We start from the raw sequence: 25,451 nt of genomic DNA, 5'->3' as shown, positions 1-25,451 counted from the left end.
ATACACATATATGCTTATGTATATATAGATGTATGTATATCATGTATATACACTGATGTATATATATGTAAAATTTTCTGCATACATATATATGTGTATGTTTATATTGTTTATATATATGCACATACACACGTATATATAGTTTTTATGGGATCATACTGTTGTGTAACCTGTTTTAGTTCGCCTAAAGTACACCATAAACATCACCTTCCCCATCAACAAATATATTTCTATATAAAGGGTCTAAATTCACCAGGCCAATTAACCTCCTTCCCACCAAAGCCATGGATATAGAGGCAATATCACGGTAAACAGCACTGAAAATGGTGGATGTTCAGGACTTAACCAAAAGCTTCTCACAATTGAATTAACCTTGGTTAAAGATGGCCTCTGAGGTGTGGGATGGGTAACAGGCACATTTCACGTATATACTATACTTTTTTACATGGTACGTTTTGAACACTTTGCTAAATTGTAATATTCCTCCGCTATTTTCCTTAGGAAAGAAGGCAAGAGGCATGACTGATTCCAACAGTGTAGGTGGAGAAGCCACGGTGATAAAGACTGGCCTTATCCTGCTAATATGAGAATGATGGGATTCATTCCATCTTATAGAGGCACAAAGCAACTATAATCAAAATCTAATTTGTACATCATTTATTAAATACAAAAAGAAAAGCCCTGCCAAAAACAGAAAGTCTGTTGCCCTGTGAAACAATTTAAGTTGAAAGCTAAACAAATATTCTCCATCTTGATTAGGGAGGAAGTCACGTCCCTCATGTGGGCCCTACAAAGATGTCGCCAGCAGCTGCTTGGGTGGTTTTGCCCAAACCCTGGCATGTCTCAGGACAAGGCCACTGCATGAAGCCTTGTGCAGACAGAAGGAGACCTGAGGAACATGACATGAAGATAACAGAATGGTCATGGACCTGGCAGATAAGGTACCAAGAGGCATTTCATCATGCCAAGACCCTAGCGTTTGTCTCTGATCATTTGGGCCCGTTATCTTCCTTCATTTACTCATGATTTAGGTGAGTCTTTTCTGAAACTCCAAAGATGCCCTTAGGTGAGTCTTTTCTGAAACTCCAAAGATGCCCAACATCATTCCAAATACTTAGGTCAGCCCCAAAGAAGTCAATGGAGAGTGTGTTTCAAGCTACAGAAAGATAATTCTCCCTCTTTGGGAGTGAGGGAGGGCGTCTTCGAAGATTGCTGCCTAACTTCAGGTAGAAAAGTACTTGTGACAAACGTAATGGTTAAAGCTTCAACCTCACCACTGCTCCAATAATAAAAAGTTACACCAATTATACCAATTGGAATGCCATGTTTTGTTTATCAAATTGTCAGAGACTGAAAAACTTCATTTTTCTAAGGAACAGTCTTTAAGCATATTGAAAATGATAGTGATTTTGTTTACTACTATATTCCCTCGGTTTGGCATAAAAAATGGACAGTATTAGTTTCATGAATGAAGAATTAGAATGCTTTTGCTGGTGATAATACTGGTAGAAAAGATGCTCTCATTCACTGCTGCTGGCAGATACAATTGCATTTATTGCTTTACTATGGGTCAGATACTAAACTTAGTGCTAAAGATACAACTGCGGAGCCAAAGACAAAATCCCCAGGCTCACTTACCTCTAGAGCAGCTGGAAATATTAGCAAGCTAAAGGAAAGTACAGTATAATACAGGATAGTTCTTAGTTGTGATGGGGTAGGTGTGACGGAAAATGAACAAAGGAAGAAACCCTGTCCTAAGGGGTTGAGAATGGTTTGTTTTCTGAATGCTGAAATAGAGAAGGAAAGGGAGCTAATGATGCTGAAGAACAAAGGAGATTTGGGGGGCAGGTGGGGCACGGCTTTCTAGGCAGAGGGAGCCGCCTGTGCTGAGCCTGGGGCAAAGAGCAATGGCACAGAAGAAAGAAGGAAAGCAGTTTCTACGGCTACAATGTGGCTGGGCCTGGTCCAAAAGGGCATCAAGATGCTTGGTGAAGAATTTTTGATAATTGGACATTTAGAAGTGGATATTTAGAAACAAACTGCATTTCTAAAAAGGAAAACTACAATATAATAAAACAGGCTAAAATGTTATAGTTAGTAAATTAGGCATTTATGAAGAATTTTAGGCTGGGCATGGTGGCTTACACCTGTAATCCTAGCACTTTAGGAGGCTGAGGCGGGCAGATCACTTGAGGTCAGGAGTTTGAGACCAGCCTGGCCAACATGGTGAAACCCCGTCTCTACTAAAAATACAAAAATTAGCCCGGCGTGGTGGCAGGCACCTGTAATCCCAGCTACTCAGGAGGCTGAGTCACGCTTGAACCCTGGGGGCAGAGGTTGCAGTGAGCCAAGATTGTGCCACTGCACCCCTGCCTGGGCGACAGAGGAGACTCCATCTCCAAAAAAAAAAAAAGAGAATTTTAATGACATGGGGAAATATTTAGGTTTCAATAATACATTTAAAAAATTACTAGTCTATATGAGAAGCTCACAATTAAAAAACAACTTAATTTTACCAAAAAAAAAAAAAGCTTATAGTAAAGAAGACATAATGGTAAAAGCAACAGTGATTGGTTTTGCGTAGGAGAATAAAGAATGATTTGTTTTCTTTTGCTTTCCTTTATTTTCTTTTTTTCACCAGTCACTCATTGTTTCCTATTGTTTAATTTTAAAATTTGTATTTAAAAAAAGCAAAAAGGTAACAACCAAAAGATTTCTAAAACAATGCAGCATTTTTCCTGAAGATAAAGGTAAATGGGTACACAATTCATAATGTCCTCTTACGTCTTGTAAAATGATCATTGTACATTGAAATTGAAGGCTGAGGTGTCTGTTGTGTCTCTCTCATAACTTGGGAAAAATTATTGAGAATCTGGCACAAGGCTCAGACGACTTTATGGCAGTTTAGACCTCATTTGTAAAAGATACTGGAGTGTTTCATGTTGGATCATGGAACAGAATTTACTGTCCCACATTAAGGCTGCTAGAGGTAGATTTGAAAAAGAAGACAAATTGGTCTTTTTGTCCCCACTATGTTTCTGAGGCTAAAAAAGTGGTTGAACCTTTGAAAGAAAAAAATATGTTCAACATGATAGATAAGAAACTAAGATGAAATAAGGTCATTGGCTAATTTTTCCTGCTGTCAAGAGAAAAGAAAATAGGACAAATCATGCCACTGTGAGGCTCTCCTGGGGATGGGATAGGGCAGAGGAGCTTCACGTGAGCTTCAGTCCAACACACTGGGCTCTGAGATTTTATGAACACTGCACTTTCATGGGGCTCCAAATTTCGAAAACTTGCCATATAAACACTAATGATAATAATGGCTTACATATATGTGTAAATTACATCAAGTATCTTATTTCATACTTGCAAGAACATTTCCATTATAGAGAAGAGCAAATCAAGTTCAAGAGAGGATTGCCCAAAGTTGTATAGCTTCTAGAATTTTAATCCAAACCTAACATTCTTAACCCCTAAATTCTTCTGCCTCTCCTAACAAACAGCAAAAAGGGTGAGCAGAGATTCTTCTTTCTCTATTTGTATAAATCCTGTGTAGGCTTCAAGGACAAGTTTATCTGTGATTCCTCCACTTTCATCTGAACAACCATAAAACTGATTCTCTGGCTCTCTTCTAGTTCACAACATGGCTGTGATATCTAGGAAGAGAGCCCTGAGTGCAGGCTCTATCTCCTCTACAGCAGAGATGCGGATTTGGGGGGCATTAAGGAGTCTCATTCATGTTCCCCTCCCCACTATGTCCCCAGCATCACCAATGAGTCCTTGAGTGCAGTGACTGATCAAGAAATTGTTGAAGTCATGACTGCTAACCAACCCCTCGACAGGTTATTCACAGTATTTTTCATAGAACTCACATCTTTTCAGGGCTATCCTAAAATCCTCCATGATGAATAGAGGAAAAAGATTCAATTTAGAAGAGAAGTTACCAACCAAAAGAAGCTTTCTGAAAGACTTGTCACTGTTTAAATAACCCCTTGGGAAAAAGAAATTTGTATGTTCCTATAGTCTTAAAGTTAGCACCTTGATCAGTCAATCAGTAATTTCTTTTTCTTTTTCTCTTGAGACAGGGTCTCACTCTGTCTCCAGGCTGAAGTGCAGTGACACAATCATGGCTCACTACAGCCTTGAACTCCTGGGCTCAAGCAATCCTCCCACCTCAGCCTCCCGAGTTGCTGGGACCACAGGTGCGTGCCACCACGCCGAGCTAATTTTTGTATTTTTCTTATTTTTGTATTGTGTAGTTTTCTATTTTTGCCAGAGGCAGAACCCCGTCTCTACAAAAAATACAACTCCTGAGTGCAAGTGATCCACCCACCTTGGCCTCCTAAAGTGCTGGGTTTACAGGCTTGAGCTACTGTGCCCACCCAGTAAGTTATTTAAAGTGATTTGCTTGATATTGAAATAAAATTATGTTTCTGTCATTTATATATTTATTTTAAAATAGTCTGTCATTTTACCATGAAAATGTTGCTTCATTCAGAGCCATTCTTTCATTTCTTTTCTGCCTTATAATGGTTTGGAGCCCAACGGAAAAGATTTGAGCAAGGCCCTATTGATACCATTGGCATCCTAAACCAACAACAGTGCCCCCTAAATGTCTGTTTTATGTCAGTTAGTTTCCCTTTGGTGTTACTTACAACCGCTGGTGATGGGACATGGATGCTTGCAACCGACCGTGGGCGGATGTGGTTGACCAGATGGCAGAGGACGACACCATCCATGAGGGCTGCCCCCAGGTCTTCGTGTAGACTGACCTTCAATCTCATCTCAATGCTCTGTTGGGGAAATCAGAAGGAAGCCAGTTGCTATGAACACTGAGGTAACTGTGGGTAAAATACATTTATGGGTATTTATGAAGTGAGGCACTAATTTCATTATGGGAAATAAGGATAACAATGCCTAGAAAACACTGACATTATTTAACTCTTTCCAAACAGCATCAAAATCCCTCTTTATAAAAACAAATTTAGGTGAGTGTAAAATGTTTATTTAATAGAATGAATGGAATAATGGAATCACTTTTTGAGTGTGATAAATAAAAACCAAATCTGACTGGTTCAGGCAGTCTGCATGGGGCAGAAGAGGGATTAAGAAATACTTTTCTCTGGCAGGGCGCAGTGGCTCATGCCTGTAATCCCAGCACTTTGGGAGGCTGAGGTGGGTGGATCACCTGAGGTCAGGAGTTCAAGGCCAGCCTGGACAACATGGTGAAACCCTGTCTCTACTAAAAATACAAAAATTAGCCAGGCATGGTGGCGGGTGCCTATAATCCCAACTACTTGGGAGGCTGAGGCAGGAGAATCACTTGAACCCAGGAGGCGGAGGTTGCAGTGAGCTGTGATCGTGCCACTGCAGTCCAGCCTGGGCGACAGAAAAAAAAAAAAAAAAAAAAAGGAAATGCTTTTCTCTTAGGCCAGGCGTGGTGGCTCACGCCTGTAACCTCAACACTTTGAGAGGCCAATGTGGGCAGATGCCTAAGCTCAGGAGTTTGAGACCAGCCTGGACAGCATGGCGAAACCCTGTCTCTACCAAAAATACAAAAAATTAGCTGGGCATGATGACATGTACCTGTGGTCCCAACTACTTGGGGGACTGAGGTGGGAGGATGTCTTGAGCCCAGGAGATGGAGGTTGCAGTGGGCTGAGATCATGCCATTGCACTCCAACATGGTTGACAGAGTGAGACCCCGTCTCGAAAAAAAAAAAGAAACAAAGAAATGCTTTTCTGTTAGACTATTTTTAGTTGAGAAATCAATTTTTGTCCTTCTTTTAAAAAATTAAACTTTTGATTTTTGAGATAATTCTAGATTCATATGCAATTGTAAGAGCTAATACAGAGAGATTCCATGTACCCTTTGCCCAATTTCCTTCAATGGTAACAGCTTTCAAAACAACCAGGATATTGACATTGACAAAGTCAAGATGCACAACAATCCCACCAGCACAAGGATCCCTCATGTTGCCCTTTTATTGACACGCCCTCCCAGCTACTCAGGAGGCTGAGGCAGGAGAATCGCTTGAACCCAGGAGGCAGAGGTTGCAGTGAGCCGAGACCGCGCCACTGCACTCCAGCCTGGATGATACAGCAAGACTCCGTCTCAAAAAAGAAAAAAAATTATAGACACATCCCCTTCCTTCCCACCCCCAAGTTCCTCTTCTGCCTTGCTCCCATTCTCCTTTCCTTCTAGGCTTCCCATGACACGAATGTTGGATCATTTGTTACACTCCCACAAGTCCCGAGGCTCTGTGTCCACTGATTTTTCAATCTGTTTTCTCTCTGTTGTTCAGATTAGATGATTTCTATTGTTCTCTTACTAGTTTCATTCCAGTTCTTTCCTTTATCATCTCCATTCTGCTGTGGAGCCCATCCACTGGGCTTTTTATTTTGAATAATGTATTTTTCAGCTCTCAATTTCCATTTGGTTTTTCTTTATGTCTTCTATTTCTTTGCCGAAATTTTCTAGTTCTCTGCTGGGGTATTCTTTTCCTTTCCTTTGACCATGTGCATCATTGTTCATTGAAGCATTTTCATCATGGCTGGTTTAAAAATATCTGTCAGATAATTCTAACATCTCTGCTATACCAGTGATGTCATCTGTAGATTGTCTTTTTTTTTTTTTTTTTTTTTTTTTTTCTGAGATGGAGTCTCGCTCTTTCACCCAGGCCGGCCTGCAGTGGCGCGATCTCGGCTCACAGCAAGCTCCGCCTCCCGGATTCACGCTATTCTCCCGCCTCAGCCTCCCTCCCGAGTAGCTGGGACTACAGGCGCCCGCCACCACGCCCGGCTAATTTTTTGTATTTTTAGTAGAGACGGGGTTTCACCGTGTTAGCCAGGATGGTCTCGATCTCCTGACCTCGTGATCCACCCGCCTCAGCCTCCCAAAGTGCTGGGATTACAGGCGTGAGCCACTGCTCCCGGCCTGTAGATGGTCTTTTTTTCCTACAGTTTGGGATCTTCCTCGTCCTTGGAATGATGAGGAGGGATTTGCAATGGAAACCCGGACGTTTTTGTATTATGTTACGAGACTCTGGATCCTATTTAAATCTCTGCTTTAGTTGGCTTTTTTTTTTTTTTTTTTTTTTTTTTTTTTTTGACACTGCTCTAGCAGGGGAAGGTGGCTGCCACCATCTTGTTACCGCCAGGTGAATGCAGGCATCTGGGTTTTCCACTGGGTGTCAACTGGCCAGGGAGAGGGGGAGGGGTAGATGCCTCCTTACTGCTGAGTGGGGGTGGGAATCCAGGATTCCCATGTGGTCTCCACTGAAACTGGGAGCAGACCAGATTCCTTACTGACCAGTGGGGATGAAATTTCTGGCTCCTGGCTTGGTCTTCTCTGACACCACCCCAGCAAGGGGAGAAGTCTCACTTGACTCAGCCCTTGCTGGTGTGGGTGAGGGGGAACCACAGTATTTCCTGTGGTGTTCAGCTGCAGTAGCGCATTTATGGTCTAAAACTTTTGTGTCTTGCTGGGCTGTCCCTTTCCTGGTTATTTGGTTAGGGAAAGTCAGCTTTTATTGTTGTTTTTCTAAAGTCTGTGCCGATTACTATTTCTGGGTTCCAGAGCGACTTCGGCTCCAAGTCTGGATACATGAGGCAAAAAGAAAGTCCCCTGGAGCTCATCACTATGGTGCCCCTCAAGTCTCAAGGACCCTAATCAGTCCGTCGTCTTCTCTTTACCTTCCAGAATGTTCTTACATTTGTTTTATGCATGTCTAGGGGTTTTAGGTGTACTTAGTGGGAAGAATAGGGCAAAGTATGCCTACTCCATCCTCTTGGAAGCAGAAGTAGAAAAATCAATTTTCAAACCTTAACTAGAGCTTCTGCAACAAAAGCCCCTTTTAACTGAATAACAGCCTATGAAAGGATGACTTAATTTGGTGATTTTAATAAATGAAAACTAAAAAACACTGCATATAATAGTGTTATATAAATTTCTTTCAGAACTGTCCTGTGTGTGGACAATTGTTTTTAGGTACTCTTTCAGGCTCTAATTTTATATTACTAAATTAAGACATAAATGATCAATATGACCCATGTTTAAGATAAAATTGTAAGATATCACTCCTTGAGGGGCATATCTTAGCTTCTGATCTTAGTTGCATAGATTTCATGAAGTTCACCTTCCCAGTTTACATCACATCCAGATAGTCCAGGCAAATGACAGAGGTTTGACTTTCCCTTTGTGTTTGCTCAATCACCACAGTGGCTTAAAGTGGTGGTAAGAGGTTTTTTTGTTTTCTTTTTAAAATTACTTCCTCCTGACTCTTTGCTAAACCATATAAAAAGTATCATCTGCTAGAACAAAGAGGCTGACCTATCCTAATTTAATTTAATCTAAATTTTGTTTATAGGGCTCACTGCTCATTTGTAGAACTCTTTGCTCTCTGAAACTGTGTATTTATTTGTTTCCGTCTTATTTACTATCTCTCTCTAATAGACCATAAGCTTCAGAACAGCAGGGACCTTTTTGTTCTCTCCTACATCCATTACCTAGAATACAGCCTGGTAGAGAGTGACAGTCAATACACATTTGCTAATGACAGAAGATTTAACATCGAATCTATCTCCTCCAAGAATCTTTCTTTCTTTTTTGAAAAAATTTATTTTAGATTCGGGGGTACACGTACAGGTTTGTTACATGGGTATGTTGTGTGATACTGAGGTTTAGGCTTCTAATGATCCTGTCACCTAAGCAGTGAACATAGAACCCAATAGGCAGTTTTTCAACCCTCACCCCCTCTCCTCTCCCCTTTTGGAATTCCCAGAGTTTATTGTTTCCATCTTTGTGTCCATGTATACCCAGTGTTTCGCTTCCCCTTATAAGTGAGAATGTGGTATTTGGTTTTCCATTTCTGTATTAATTTGCTTAGGATAGTGGCCTCCAGTTGCATCCATGTTGCTGCAAAGGACATGATTTCGTTCTTTTTTATGGCTGTGTAGTATTCCATGGTGTGTATGTACCACATTTTCTTTATCCAATCCATTGTTGATGCAAGCCTGGATTGATCCCAAGTCTTTGTTTCTGTGAATAGTGCTGTGATAGACATATGAGTGCAGGTTTCTTTTTGGTAGAACAATTTATTTTTCTCTGGGTATATACCCAGTAATGGGATTACAGGGTTGAATGGTTGTTCTATTATTAGTCAAGAAGCTTTCTTAGACTCTTTTAGTTCATAGTTATGACATTTCTTTTTGAACATTAAAAACTCATGCAGCAATTCATAATGTGCTGTCTTTAATAGCTAATACCAATGTTTTCTTCCTTGGTGATTGATTCCTATACTGTTATTTAACCTTCCATATATTTATGTATGATCTTCCTAACCTGACAAAAAGACCACGCAGGTAGACAAATACCTACAGAGTGCCCATTGGGAACTAAGAAATACGACAAGAAATAAGACAGCCATGGTCCCTGCCAGCTCCAAGTTTAAGCTTCAATGACACCCAGCAAAAGACTTCCTCTTTGGTAGAAACTCAAATGGTTTGCCTATTAGATAATTGATTTAAAATCTCTGGTCGGTTTGGGGTACAAAGTGAGGATAACTATAAACATTTTTAAATTAATGTAATATTGCCAAGCACAGTGGCATGTAGCTATAATTTATGCCTACCTACTTGGGAGGCTGAGGCCAGAGGATCACTTCAGCCCAAAAGTTCAAGGCTGCAGCGAGCTATGATCATACCATTGCACTCTAGTCTGGGCAACAGAGAGAGGCCTTGTCTCTTAAAAATTAAAAATTGGGCTGGGTGCGGTGGCTCATGCCTGTAATCCCAATGCTTTTCTACTAAAAATACAAAAAATTAGCTGAGTGTGGTGGTGCACACCTGTAATCTCAATTACTCAGGAGGCTGAGGTGGGAGGATCACTTGAGCCCAGAAGGCACAGGCTGCAGTGAGCCGAGATCATGAGACTGCACTCCAGCCTGGGTGACAGAGTGAGACTTTGTCTCAAAAACACATAAATAAATAAAAATAAAAAATGAAAATTAATTTAATATTATTAAGTAAATAAATGACAGGGCATTAAACTATACCTGAATTGAAATAGTGCCAGCATTTATATGTATGTATTATTTTTTATTTACTACTATCTCATATATTCCTCACAAAACTCCACTAAGGTCAATTGGAACCTTTTTTTTTTTTTAAAAAAAAAGAGACAAGGTCTCACTGTTGTCACCCAGGCTGAAGTGAAGTGGTACAATCATAAATCACTGCAGCCTCGCATTCCTGGGCTCAACTGATCCTCCCACCTCAGCCTCCCAAGTAGCTGGGATTACAGGCATATGCCACCACGCCCAGCTAATTTTTGTATTTTTAGTAGAGACAGGGTTCACCATGTTGCCCATACTGGTCTCAAACTCCTCGACTTAAGTGATCAGCCTGCCTCTACCTCCTAAAGTTCTGCAATTACAGGCTGAGAAACTATGCCTGGCCAAACCATTTTTTTAGTATGCAAAGAAACAGACTCAGGGTTGTTAAGTGGCTTGCCCAATATCCAGCAGTCACTAAGTGACCTGGCTATATTTGAAATTAGGACTGCTTGCAATGTTTCAAAGTCTGTTTCTCAAAAATGTAGAATGTTGCTTAAATTCTGAAAATTCTCCTTTAGTTACATAATATTTCTTGGGTACCTCACGAAGTTGTTCCACCAGCTCTTTCTCTTCTCTCATCTGCTCCATTTTCCTCCGGATTGTAAACTGCGGGTCTATAGATTCCAAATTTCTCTGAGGTCTTAGAAACACTATAATAGAAAGGGAAAAAAAGCCTTTATATAGTGCCTTGTCACATAGGGCTATTCATATTAAAATCAAACAGTATTTTAATTTATCCAAAATAATTAATTTACCACTCAAAGAAACAAAGAAATTCCAAATCCACAAGAAAAGCCTGGCTCAAGTATTTTAAAAGAGACTATATTTTAAATTGTACTAGTTTGTGTGGACTAACAAGCTGTATTTTTCAGTGATAATAAACTGAACCCAGGGCAAGGTCTGGGTCATTGGGACCATTCCAAGCCACTTGCCTGACAGATGTCCTACTTCACTCATCTTCCCACTGTCTTCATTCTAAGTTTTTATTTACACTCAATCCTTTCATTAAATTCAGATAATTTATTTCAAATAAGGTCTAGAATTGTTGTATGTATTAAAAATAAGCACAAGTTAATGTTTTTGTTGGCATAAAGTTTCTTATAAGCCTGAGTTAAGAACTAAGTGATGATTACATATTTGAGGGTGCGGTGGAAAAATTCTGCCTTCTAGACTGTCACTGGCAGACTATCTAAAAAGTCAGCTCTTTGGAGATGAGCAAGGACTCCTTTTAGGAAGCCTGGCAAGATTGGAAGTAGCTGAAGGGCTCATAGCTGGCTTCAGGTTCTTGAAGTTACAACTTCCAAGAATAGTAACTAACAGCGGGGCATCCTCTGAAATGAGCTGAGAAAACACATGCCCTTCCCTATGAAGGAAAACATCTTTTAGAGACCAATCAAGAAGGTAAATAATGTTCTATGTATTGGAGAATGACTACAGCAAGAGTTTTAATTAACTTTTTAATGATACAAAGTCCAGGGCAGATTTAAACTTGATTTTTTTTTCTTCCTAGAGATTTTTATCCTTGCACATAAGATGGATGAAAGAGCTGTTCAGAGCCTTGGTTTCCCCGTCCCATAGACTTTCAGATTGAGGTAGGGAGGGAAAGTCCCTCAGAAAATTTTGGGCAGAGAACTCCAATGTTAGAAATCCATACCACATAGAAGCCTGCATGGCGTACTGCAATTACAGAAGTTTCAATCATGATAATTTAAACAATGCTGAATAAGAAAGAATGTGTAATTTTTATTCTACCCTGACATACATTTCTTATGGACCTCTTTAGAAACTATTTCAATATTTTAGATTTCTAGAAATTAAATATGATTTACAAATAGAATACTTTGGATACAAAGACTTGAGTCCACTCGGTGTAATCAAAAGTCCTGTGCTCGCCTAACTACAATATTTTAATTTCAATTTGTGCCTTTGAACATGCATTCTCCTCACATCTCAGTATTTTCTTTCTAAATTAGTTGTAAGATACTTGAATTCACATTCTGATGCTCTATGGAAGATGAGAAAATTGACATATCTTAAATCGTCGACTTTGAGTTAATGGAGAAAGAGGATGATTTAAGGCACACAAGGCCTGTCGTCTTCTGGAATCTCAGAGAGGAGTCAGCTTGTGGCCTGGGGCCTCTGCTGGAAGCCACTGAGGGAAGTCACAGGCAAAGAACACCAAAGGCAGTCACAGGAGGGCTGTCACCAAGTCCCACAAAACCCAAACCTCACAGGACGTAGAACCAATTGTTTAAAAAGTAAAGCCAAGGTCAGTAAAATGACAGAGTGACCAGGCAGGGAAAGATGAAAAGTTCACAGAGAAAAGGGAACTGAGGAAAACTCCGACAAATTAGGACGCATGGAAGAAACTGGAGAATGAATCACATTTTACACCATTTCAAGCAAAACCAAAAAAGAGAAATATGTAAAAATATAAAATCTAGAACTAATTTGCACCACCAAATTTACCAAAAAAAGGTCAAGAAATGCAGATAGAGTTGGATAATACACACATATGCCAGCAAGGGGCGCCTCAACACCGTTTAAACAAATCGAATGTTTTCTTTGGAGCTGTTATTTTCCTTTGCCTTTTTTCTGGGGGTAATCTTATCTAATAATATTTTCAATATGTTTTTATTGGCAGATTTCAATCCGAATATGAAACTATCAGGAAGTTAAATGAACCATGAGCTTTTGTTCAACACCACATTGCCTTATTAGAGCCCTATGTGAGATAGCAGGATAACGAAATGGTGTCTGGATTTTACTTTCCTGGCATCATTTTTTAATTTTGCATTCCTTTGTATCTTAAAAATATAACATGCATGCGTGGGCATTTGCTCTATGAATGTTAGGCAATCAAAAGTGTTTTAAAAACCAATTGAACTGTATTTTTTAAAATGAACACTTAAAATTATCAGAAATACATAAAATTATCAGAAATAATGACTATATCACTATTAGTTTTCTAAATGTATTCATTACTATGACATATAAGAGAACTTAAGGCAATCTCTTTAGGCTCATAATAAATCTACTAAGTACAAAAGTACTTGCTTATGTTGCTGGGTTTGTTACAACAGAATAACTTTACCGGGACCATTAAAGTACATCTGATTAAATTACCTACAGTTTTTTCTTTTCTTTTAAGTCCTATTTAAATAATAAATCCAGTGACCAGTCTGGGTCCAGGCTTCAGGAAATTGATCTACAAAAGAATTATTCTGCTTTTCCTTAATTTCATATCACTAAATTTCAAGAGCTCCCTTACTTAATCCAGAGGAATAAAATTTAACTTGAGGCCATGAGACAATATTAAGAAGCAGCCTCCACTGTGAGCATATATTTTTCAAGTCAAATGCTCCTGTGACTGTTGAAGTGTAAATAAGAAAAAAGATGGGTGAGAGAGCAGAGTGAGTGTGTGTTATGAGTGTGTTGAAAGAGGTGAAGAGGTGGTGATTGGTTTTGGGGGGCGGGTGGAGGGACAGTCTCACTCTGTTGCCCAGGCTGGAGTGCAATGGTGCGATCTCAGCTCGCTGCAACCTCAACCACCTGGGCTCACGCGATTCTCCCATCTCAGCCTCCTGAGTAGCTGGGACCACAGGCCTACACCACCATGCCTGGCTAAGTTTTATATTTTTAGTAGAGGTGGGGTTTCGCCATGTTGCCCAGGCTGGTCTGGAACTCCTGGACTCAAGTGATCTAGCTGCCTCAGACTCCCAAAGTGCTGGGATTACAGGTGTGAGCCACCATGCCTGGCCAAGGTAGGCAATTTAAGATGAAGGAAAAAAAGTAAGTTCTGCTTAAATTAAGCCTATAGTTTAATTACTGTATGTTGTATAAATAACATTTATTCTTATTTTGTTTTGAGATGGAGTTTCACTCTGTCGCCCAGGCTGGAGTGCAGTGGCACGATCTTGGCTCACTGCAAACTCCACCTCCCAGGTTCAAGCGATTCTACTGCCTCAGCCCCCCAGACAGCTGGGATTACAGGTGCCCGCCACCACGCCCGGCTAAATTTTGTATTTTTAGTAGAGACAGGGTTTCACCATGTTGACCAGGCTGGTCTTGAATTCCTGACCTCAAGCGATCCACCTGCCTCAGCCTCCCAAAGTCCTGGGAATTCAGGTGTGAGCTACTGAACCCAGCATAAATAACATTTAAAGAATGAAAAAGATTTGCACATATACGCAATTTACTTAGCAGAAGAGATAAGCATGGACCCTGCAGGGTATAATGAAATGCTTATGTAGAATATCAAATTCATCCTCGCAGATATAGGTCAAATTCCACTGATCTTTCCATTATTTTCTGCCTTTTCTTTCACTCTTTTCCCCATCCTCATCTCTGAGCTGGGAGTAATCTCTGTCTTCTGTGACCATACAAAATTCTTTTATCTGTGTCTCTCCCACCGCACTCACCACTTTCTGTCTTACAGTAGAGTGATATTTCGCTCCATTATGGATCTGTAAATGTTTATGTCTGTTTCCAAGTTGTACCCTCTATTCCTGCCCCACAAAGCAGTGAGTGGGGCAGAATGAGTTTGTTGAATGAGTAAATGAAACAAGTGTTTCAAACACTCCCTCATTTAAAGCTCAGTCTATTTTGAGAGCGTCCTTGCAAAGATTTTCTATCCTGATGATCAGTCGCCTGAGTTTTTCCTCTTATGAATAATCTCCTAAACTTAGTTTCTAGGTGTGAATGCATTAGACTCTGAAATAAGTGTTACATGAAATCAAAGAGATTTTGGCTGTCTCTTTCAGAGCTGCATCCATAGTAATGAGCATCATGCGTAGCACATAATAGGCACTCAGCAAATATTTAAGGATGTGTACAAGAAACCATTTATGTACTTGTGAAAACATCTTTGAGTCAAGCAAAGAAAGAAAGCCCTTTGCTCTAAAAATTGCCCAAATGCACTTTCTCATTTAATTATTGCATGAAATGTACTCTTCATATAAAAAATATTTATACCTAAATTTAACTCAATGAGAGGAGATTTCTGCTCTGTGGAAACATGAAGTTTTAAAATGTAGCTCTCAACTTCTCCTTGGAAGTTAAGAACCTGAACGGGACGTGATGTTTAAGATATACAAACTCAAAGGCAGCAATATCTTGGCTTTGAAAAAATATCACGAGCTTTAGATCCAGGCTACTGTGAATAAGAACTCTCACTAGCTGATTCATTCATTCCCTTCTAGTGCCTAAAATTGAACTGGACACATTCTGTGTTCTTAAAATGCTCACATTTCTTCTCTATGGTCTTAGAAAATTTACTTAACCCAGTGACTGTCAATCTTACTTGAACACCACATAGCATCACATAAAAAGAAGTAAAACAAATGACCAGTGCTTAGACTCAATGCTACACCAAATAAATTAGCATTTCTGACTATGGGGCCTAAGTGACTATAGTTCTACAAAATGCCCAGGTGATTCTAATATAAAACCAGAGTTGAGAGCCACTAAAAAGCCTCTTATATCCTCAGTTTCTTCATTTTTCTAATGGGAAAAATAATACCTATAGTGCAAGATTACTGTAAAAAATTAAGGAAAATATCTGTAAATTGGTACAAGATACATGGTTATTTCAGAGACTAATGTAAACTGGTCCATTCATCCATTCTCTGGTGATAACTTAAAGATTAATTTTCAATAAGTATAAATTAGCACCTACAAATTCACTGCAAATGAAAGAGCAAAAATGACCCCAAAGAAGATGGAAATGGTTTTTAACTTCAAAGTGAAGTGAAGAGGAAAGATTCAGTAAGAGGACACAAGAGCAGGGGGAAAAGCAGAAGTTAAACTATCAGGTTAAAAATGGAGGTTAAAGCTGTCCCATCCAGCTCCAGGGGTGGGCCCAGACAAACCTACAGACAAACTTCCACATCCTCCTTCATCCACCTTATGGGGCAGAACTTTGGGGACTTTGAGAACTCAAACTCCCAAGGACATTCTACCCAGGTTGCCAATTTTAAAAAATCTGTTTGAAGAATAAGTTTTAGAGAAATGGGGAATTTAAAATGAGATAGAATGGGAATAAAATATTTGAAAGAATTTAAATAAAAGGATAATTTTATATAAAGCAAGACAGTGAGCAAGGTAAAAAAAGGACAACTTTACCAAAAATAATAACTAAAATGTACAAATAAAAGTCAAGTTACATTATGTTAGGTTGAGCTGGTGATAAGATAATGTTTATTTATAAAGGTTATTTACAAAGATAGCAGCCAATATTGAATAATGGAGAAAATATGAGGAAACAAAACTGATGTAATCAGCTTTGAAATGCCAAGAGAGGCCCCTGAATAGGATCTTCTGCTTAAGAGGAACCAGTAAGAACAACATAAAAAGTAGTCTGTGTTCCTTTTCCAACATTAGCTCATAGACTTGTGAACATATAGTGCAGCTTCTTTAACAACAACAACAAAAAAAGCATTAGAAAATGTATTCCAATCACAGGTCAAAGTTAAGAACAAAGAGAATGAAGATAAACATAAAAGTCAGATCTGGGAACCTAAACAAATATTTGTAAAGACTATTTCTGTCCAGAAATTTTTCTGTTGCCCAGGGCATAGTAGAGACAAATTGCAAATAGGAAAAAATGACAACCTCCAAACATCTGACATGATTGACTGAACCGTAAGCATTGAAAACGATGGCTTTATTATTATTCTGGTACAGCATAACAGCTGCATGTGAATTCTTGGAATTTTTACTCATAGAAAAAATAACTTAACTATTGCAAGGTTATTTTATTTTTAGAAAGATTTCCACAATGATTATTTTCTGTGGAAATTTAAGGATTTTTAATCAAATGAAAGCAGCCTGAATCTAGATGCGGCGGAGATGATTCCAGAGTTAGGAACCCTGGTGCGGCTTCACCTCCACCTCAACCCCACAGTGTGACCCAGGCAGCTCACCTCACCTTTCTGGTTTTAGTCTGTTCATCTATAAAGATAGTAATTCTACTGCTACATAAGAAGACTAATTGTTTCCCAGCTTAAAAAAAAAAAAAGGCCTTTGGTTTCAGATATCATTCCTAAGGAAATACCAAACCACACATAAATCTTTCATTCTAGGCTTTATTTCCTTTAAACAACATTAGGCCCATAAATAGCTATACTTTCTGAAAAACAAAAATGCCTCCCCTCCATTAGAAAAAAAAATTTAAGTAAAGAAAAAGTTTATCAAGAAAGTTTCCATTTAGCCCTCTTCAACTTCCAAAATTCACAACTGGATGGTAAAAGGAGGGCCATTTGTTTCATAACTGTTGTTTTTTAATCCTATTTATTTTCAGTTTAAAAATTTAGAAATCTATGAAATATTAAAATTCTTTTTATAACAACTCTGCCAAAGTATACATTGTCCTTCTCCATAAGGAAATTGTAGAAGCATTTTTGGTTGAATTTTAACCAGAAATCACAGCAAGTGTCTTAAATATATATTTTCCAGGTATTACATATAACATACTTAGATGAAAAGATAAATATTATCAGAAAACGTATCTTTCCATTGTGTTTGCATTGTGGCTATAGCCTGTACCTCACTACTCTTCCCTATAAATCACATTCTCTGTTTCACTTAACTCGACTGCAATCACTTTGTATTCTGAAGTAAAATGTTTAAAATTTGAATATTTCAGAGACTAGGATGAAATTAGACTAGAATGGAGATTACGATATAGGTGGTGTGCAGATCTAAATAATTATGTTTTATTATAATCTCTTAGGCTATATACGATTCAAAATTAAAAGATACCCACATGAACACTAGCTGAGTGTCCTCGATTTTTTATTTACACATTTGATTCTCAGGCCAAGTTACTATCCTTGAATGTCAAAAAGATGAACCTATACTCAAGAAGGCATCAAAAGTCAAAACATGCCAATAATTTGGAAAAAAGAAGGCAAATGATTTATCTTCATTTTTAGAAATTTATCCACATGAACATTATTTTCAATGCAATACTCTAGGATCAGCCATGGTACATTTTAATTACCTTAGAAATCTCACACGGTAAGCATAAATAGTAAAATATCAAACTCTAAAACCATTTAGTTCAGATGCAGGAACAAGCGGAGATAAATCCAAATGTGCAAACCCCAAATATTTGTAAACAAGCAAACAAACCAAAAAACCCAAGCAGAAAAGGGTAGAGAAGAAAGTATTATAATGCCTTCCCCAAATCCAGAATAGTCAAGTTAATTAAACTGGAGTTTGACAAACTGCTAGAGAACAATCCACATGCACTTTTCTGGACTTCACTTTCCAGGCTTATACATTATTTCTCATACCAAGCATGCAGGTGAATATACTCTATCTTCAGCTGCACAGAGATGAATGTTCAGTATACGCATTGGCTTATTAATGAGAACATTGGAGAATAGGTACAAATCCACCTACCATTGTCACTGTCTCCTTCAGATGGAACACTGTAGCTAGAGCTGTCCCATGTCTGTGCCTGTGTAAGTGTGTTGAAGGAGATAGGAGGAAGAATGAGGGCTGGGTCTGCAGGGGAGCCAGAGAGCCAGTCCGCGTACAGTTGCACAAGGACCAGGAAAAACCAAAGGGGCAGCAGCATTTCACAAATGGCATAGGGTTTGCATGGAAATGAAGAGTGGATTTCATTTACATGGGGTTTAATTTCAAATGCACAATATAGGAGAAGAATGAAAGATGGTGCATGGAATAAAAAGAATGATAAAAACTGAGTGTTAGTACCCATCAATCATACACTTTGCATGCAGTTCATATTTGTTAATCTTAACAGTTCTGCAAGCCCAGACTTAGAGTACTAATGAATCAGGTCAGAGGAAAGAAAGAGTACCCATAGGTTAGGTAGATAAAAAGCAAAAGACCTGCCAGATACGTTCCTCAAAGACTTTCTAAAAAACTAACAAAATACGATTCACACACAAAAAAAATTGGTGACATAGAATAAAACTTAATATGTGTAAATATATCTATTATTTAGAAATAAAACTATTACAGAATCATCATTTACCATTAGTGATTTTTTCTCCAAAGCAATGTCAAATTTCTTTTTAAAGACACCTGTAGTTCTATTGGCATGCTTTATAGATAGCTGAATCTAGCTAATTCTTTTCTCAATCCTGGACATACCTCTAAATACTGTTTTCAATATTGCTCAGTTAAAAAACAAAACATAAAAAAATGTTGGAGACTAGTGCAGTCTATTTAACAACAAATCCAATTAACCAACAGAGATCAATCAATTTCAAGAACTTCTGAGTTGGTCATTTATGAAATGATATCAACTCTTATTTTTGCACTAAATATCCATATGGCAATTTCATATTTAGGAAATATCTAGATTATTTTTTATTCAATCATAAGGCAGGGCCAGTAAAATAAATGGATATAATTCTAGATATAAATATTTGGGTATGTGCAGTTGTCTTTGTTTGGGAGGAAAACACAGAAAGAAATGAAAGAAACTGTCAGCCTACTTTAAGAATCTAAGTTCTTATTTCAACTTGCTAATTTAAGCAGTCTGTTTTTATTTATAACACAGAAATCACATAAATCCACATACTTTCAAAATAAAAATGAATTGGCTTTAAGCATTCTAAAGCTACTCGATCAAAAATGGTTTCTATCTTTTAAAACTATATGCTTTCCAGTTAAGATTACTATATATATTACTTTCCAGAAAATGTGAAAAATACACTTAAGCATATATATTATTTTAAAATTACTAAATGAAAAACGTCTCCATACATAATGCAAGTTTTTAAAGTTCCAATATGTCACTTGATGATCCTGAAGGTAAATAGCATTATTTACAGCAACCAAACTCCATAGAGCTTTCAACAGCAAGAACAATTTCTACATTGGTTAGTCACCATTATAGAAAGGCTGGAAGCTTGGAGAGGAAATTAACTTTGTTTTCTGCTACTCAAAATAAAAGCTCCATTTATTTTTCACTGCTACAAAGAATGTGAAATGGTTTAACAGCCCCAGTACAATGTAAACCCTAACTGTAATAAGTTGAGTTTGGACTCTATAAAAAGAATAAAAAGTCACCAAAATAATTCTACAATTGCAAGTTATACATTCAAAAGAACATTATTCTTTGAAGATCCATTCAACTTTTGATTTGCTCAATTATGCCATGCTTTTAAATTGTGTAAAACTGACTGTGAGGATTAGGAGACAGTCCGCAGCTCAATATGAGGTCCTCAGCATGTAAAATAAGCCTCCTGGCGGGTGGTCACTGAAGGCACAGATGAGGTGTGCCTGGACTCACCTCCATTCCTCCCAGGACACACCTAAGACCGTGGAAATGAAAACCCAGCCAAGGACCTCAGCCCGGAACTGATCACATTTGCTTAGCTCCAAACATGAGAAGACCAGCCATTTGAGTTTTATTTCATGTAAAATTTGGCTCTCCATAAAACACTCACTAACCCTTGTCACACTCAAGCACTTTCTCAAATGGCTTTTTTTCTATAGCCCATTCAAACTGCCAGGAAACCATTACACCTGGCCACTTGTTACCCATCAATCAACCTGCCCCAAGAATGAAAAACATTTCCTTTATTAAAGAATCATCTTTGTTTTTCCTATGGGTGCCTTTTTGCAAAATATACACATGTATAACCTCTACTGTTGTCAAAATGCTTTACTGGAGAACTCAAGAACATCTGAGTTCTCTACCAGCTCTTACTTAAAAGTGTCTGAATTCTTTATTAGCACTTGCTTAAAAGCATGAGTAGTAAGTGTAGACTAAATACCAAAGAGTCAAAAATATTAAAACAAAGAAAGACCTAAAAGAAGGAAGATTAGCAACAGAACTTCAAATAAATGGAGAAATCAGAAAAGTCCAATTTTTCTATAGAGTGCTTTCTTTTCAAAAGCAACCATTATTTTGTACATTGCCATAATTTACTTTTGTGACTAAACTAATAACAAATTAAAATAAAATTGGTAATATAAGCAGAATGCTTTCTCAAAAGACTTTTTAAAAAGTAACTCCTGACCACTCATGCAAGCTTTGAAATGACCACTCTGTTATGTGAGTAAACACACAGAACCTACCAGACTCAGAAAGCAAATGAGGATGTCTCAGAAAGGAGTCACTTTTCCAGAGGCAGGCTGCCCCTTAACTCAGCCGAGCACCAGGAACCACTGGGGCCAAAGGGCAGCTATTTTATCTTCCTTAGGTAAAAAAAAATCAACAGAGTATTTCTTCCCCGCTTACGTGCTCCCACCACCCTTTTTTTCTTTGCTCTGATTCAAACGAAGATAGGATATCCACTACTGATAACACGGACTTAGCTGATTCACTGAAAACAAAGCTACAAACTCTGGCCTCCCCTAGCTGTAGACGCCAGGATTTCGGCTCAGCAGAACTGACAAGGATGTGCACATTGATAATGCATACACTTAAAAGGCTCAAGAGAAAGCAATGAGTTATTTAGTGTAAGAATGGGCTGAGGTTTTCATTTACCTGATCGAGGCTTCAGGCCAAATGGAGCTGTGCTGTTTGTGGTAGGAGAGACTGCAGGGGAGTTCTCTCTAATCTGTGGTGTTGGAAGGAAAGGAAATTAGGAAAAAAATAAAAGGAAAACAGAAGAAGAACTATGTATGGTTTTCTATGTTCAAGGACTGTAACAAAACTACTCCCTTTTTGCATTCGCTGCTGTGTGATGAAGTCCTGGCTAAAAAAAATCACTTTGTAAAGATGTTAAATGGCATAACCAACAGAATGTTGTTTTAGAGTGACCCACTCAATTTGTTTTGTCCATTTTAAGAACATTTTACAATTATGTGACACTGGCAATCCTCTTGCACAGCTGTGTGCATGGGCGCACGCACACACACACATATATCCACTTATATCCAAAAGAGGGCACATCTGATGAGGAAACAGATAATACTGAACTCAGTAATATTGAATCACACATTGAATCATTTATGGAGAACAAGACATTCTAAATGTTTCCTATTTGAGTGATCTTCATTCTGTGTTCTTGTAAAGATGTTCCCACATTCGGTTTTTAAAAATATATCTCATAAAAATTAATCTTTAATTATGAATAGGACCAGATAAAGCTATGATAGCTAATAAGAGTTAGATGGATTCCCCCAAAGACTCAATTAATTAATTAATCACAAGTCTTAGATTATATATTTCTGTAAAAGATATTCCAATCCAGCCATCAAGAAACACCTCACCTTCCATTAATCTTCAAGAAACTTACCTCATTTGGAGAATACTGGCTCCCGTTACTCTGTAATGTTAGATCACTTTGCACCTTAAAAAAGAAGAAAAAAGCATGGTATGTTCCATTAGACTGTGAAACTGTTGAGACAAGAACTTCCTCTTTCTTACTGCCATCATGTCCCCGGTCCATAGGTGCACAATGAATATCTGTTGAATTAATTAGTTAGTGTGTTCAGTAACTAAGTAGACCATACTCATATGTTCTGAAAACATGCAGCTGTATTCATAGAAAAATACATTTAAAGTATTATACAAACTAAGATAAAGAATTTCCCAGAGCAAGGAGTTCACTCCAAAATATCTGTGGATGTCAGCTTACTTGCTAGGTGACCAAGCTGCCTGCTGGTTCCCATCCTCATTTTAATTATGATTTTTAGAAATGGTTCAAGGTAGTACTTCCTAAATATGCAGAATCACATTGGGAGCATTCAATAAATACACGTCTGGACCCCAAATTAACTGGGCAAATCTCATGTTGTCAGTTCAACATCAGATTACTTTGGCAACTACTGGTTAAGAGAAAAAATTATGAATTTTTTCTGTCATAAAACGTGCAGGATTTATAACTGGTCATGGAGAAAAGTCAAGATGACATCCTGATTTCCAGCAGGAATGACTGGGTAGATGGTAGCATCACTGAATACCACAGAGAACACAGGAGCAGTTTAAGAAGAAGTTGATAGTATCAGTTTAGCTATGTAGAGAAAGAGAAATTTGTGGGGCATGGAGATAAAATCTGAATACTGGGGTACAGAGGGGAACTTGAGGCATGAGCTACAGGTTTCGAAGTTATTATTATTTATGGGGTGCCTGAGTCCACGAGCGTGGCCAGATGGTCCACAGAGACAGTGAAGAAGTTGAGGAACAGTGGCTGAGAGCAAAATCTTGTAAAACCAGCATGAAAGGGACACACAGAAACAAGGAGCCCACAAGGGACACACTCTAGTTTCTTACCCAGATCTGCCTTCTTTATAAGGTAGTCAAGAACCCCCTGATCCTCCCTAATAAAAAATTGGGCGTTAGCTCATATAAACACCTTCATATATGCCACCAAATTATTGTACATTTAAGATGCCTGTTCCTATTCATTGTTGAGTGCTATTTAAAAATCTTCCCAACTTTGACACAAATCCAAGAGGAAACCATATTTTTAGAATAAAATGTCACTAATATCCCTATTCAATTAAATGGCTTTGATAGAGCTGCTAACAAGTAACTTCAGGTTTGATTCTTTCTATAAGCAATTCTTTCCTCTAGTTTGTCCTATCATCTCCCAGACCCTTCCCCATTCGATATTATTTATGTATGAGCCATGCAATCAGCAATTCTTCCTGCATGGATGCCAGTGCCACCCACACTTGATGTGGACAGTCACCTAAAGTATGTTTAAAGTCAGATCACGTGATGTGCCACCAATTACAAACTGCTTCATAGTCCTGGCCTCCCCTTTCCGTGTGGCTCACACAGAGCTGATTCCCCACAGCCATGGTGTCTTGCTCAACATAGCCTCCTGGCTACAGGGCCAACCCCAAAAATGCCCAAAGTCTAAGTTTACTTTCCTCTCCTTAAACTCTACCTCTTCCCCAGTGTCCCTGAGCACCTAAAACAAGCTCAGGACTGCAGACCATCTTATTTCTTCTGTAAATTTTTCAACATCGAAATCTTACCCCCACAATTAAAAAAAAATTCATTAAAGTGAGGGCAACTTCATAGCCTTCATCTTCCAGTCCTTTACACGAAAACAAGGCTGAATCTAGCACAGGCACTCAACAAATACTGGTGAATTAATATAGGGCTATGCTGAAAGATGTTACTTTCTGCTTGAATGAGACAGAAGAAAGAATATAAAAATAACCAAATCATAAGTAAGGATCATATTTTAGCTCTGCATAATCCTTATCACTGGCCCTGTGAATTCACTACTCTCTTTTCTTTTCCTTGTGACTTCCTTTTTCCATCAGAGCCAGCTATTCCCCTCCCTTTTTAAAATCATAGAGATGTGTCTGCCAAGGACAGATAATTGCCCTACAGAAGAAAAACAAGGAGTGAGAATTCCTTATACCAAATACTCCTCCTTCAACCAAAAAAAAAAAAATCAACCTTATGTTAAAATAACACAAAACATTGTAAGTTGGAGATAGAATAAAAGTATCTTTTTTTTTTTCTTGAGGTTTTCTGTCTTCTAGGGACTCCCGAAATCATGGACACAGGTATATATGCATTTTTAAAACTCTATGAGAGTGAAAGTTCAAAGACATTTTAAGTAGCATGCTAAAATAAAGGTGCTAAGGAAGGTTGGACCTGGTACATTCTGTGAGTACAGAGGAGTAATACAATCTGCCCAATTAGAGCAGAAAATTCACTCTGGAGGCAAGGGTGCAGTAGCTGGCGGGGAGGCCCTCACAGCACTGAGCACAGGACCTGTGCAGAGCTGCAGCTCAACACCTACAGGTTTAATGGCCTTGGCCAATGGAACAAACAGACTCATCATTAGAGGGAAAGCTGGGCTGGGCCAACTGACTGAATGATTGATAAATGACTTGGAAGTCAAGTTTCCTACTTTAGGAGGATATTAGGCTTTTCCACATAATATAATGGTAGCAAGCGTGGTTAAACTTCAGGAAAAACCCGTGAAGCTTTATGAGCATGTGGAAAAGTGTCAGATGATTTTCAATTTAGACAAACACAAGGAAATGAATTTAAAGGGACATAATATACACTTTACCTAAATGATGGAGTGTTTGCAGCTATCAGGTAAGACCCAGAGATCTGTACATCAAATAAGCAGTACACTGAAATTTTGCTTACCAAAGCCTAATCCTTATCATCTAACTTCCTATCTCTTTCCCTTTCTTCTTCCCTCCCTTCCAGGAATCCTCACTAACTACTCACTGTGTACCAGGTACTGAGTCAGGTCCCACTTCGAGTGAGAATGCTAAGTGTTTGTGCTATGCAACGAGAAAGACAAACAACAGGAGAAATAGAGAGGAGATCAATAAGTAGAAATCCATTTTGAAAATCTAGAACTGACTGCAAACATATAGTTCACCTTTGCTGATGGGAAAACAGGAGGAAGCTCT

General features: G+C 38.4%; 1 protein-coding gene across 5 annotated transcripts in view; it reads right to left on the bottom strand.

The window, feature by feature from the left end:
• The window catches only part of LRCH1 (leucine rich repeats and calponin homology domain containing 1), a 201,711-nt gene that overhangs the window by 19,283 nt on the left and 156,977 nt on the right, over positions 1–25,451 (bottom strand). For 4 of the 5 annotated variants that reach the window (XM_024231039.3, XM_024231040.3, XM_054529032.2 and 1 more), the window contains exons 14-17: positions 22,349–22,402; positions 21,595–21,667; positions 10,659–10,768; positions 4,659–4,796 (exon numbers count right to left, since the gene is read on the bottom strand). In XM_024231039.3, coding sequence (XP_024086807.3) covers positions 4,659–4,796; positions 10,659–10,768; positions 21,595–21,667; positions 22,349–22,402 — 375 coding nt within the window. Of the gene's footprint in view, positions 1–4,658; positions 4,797–10,658; positions 10,769–18,524; positions 18,630–21,594; positions 21,668–22,348; positions 22,403–25,451 lie in introns of all 5 variants that reach the window. The other variant, XM_024231037.3, reaches the window with a different exon arrangement.

Source organism: Pongo abelii, chromosome 14 (genome assembly GCF_028885655.2).
Source record: "Pongo abelii isolate AG06213 chromosome 14, NHGRI_mPonAbe1-v2.0_pri, whole genome shotgun sequence".
Classification (NCBI taxonomy): Eukaryota; Metazoa; Chordata; class Mammalia; order Primates; family Hominidae; genus Pongo; species Pongo abelii.
This window is presented reverse-complemented; position numbering and strand designations above follow the sequence as displayed.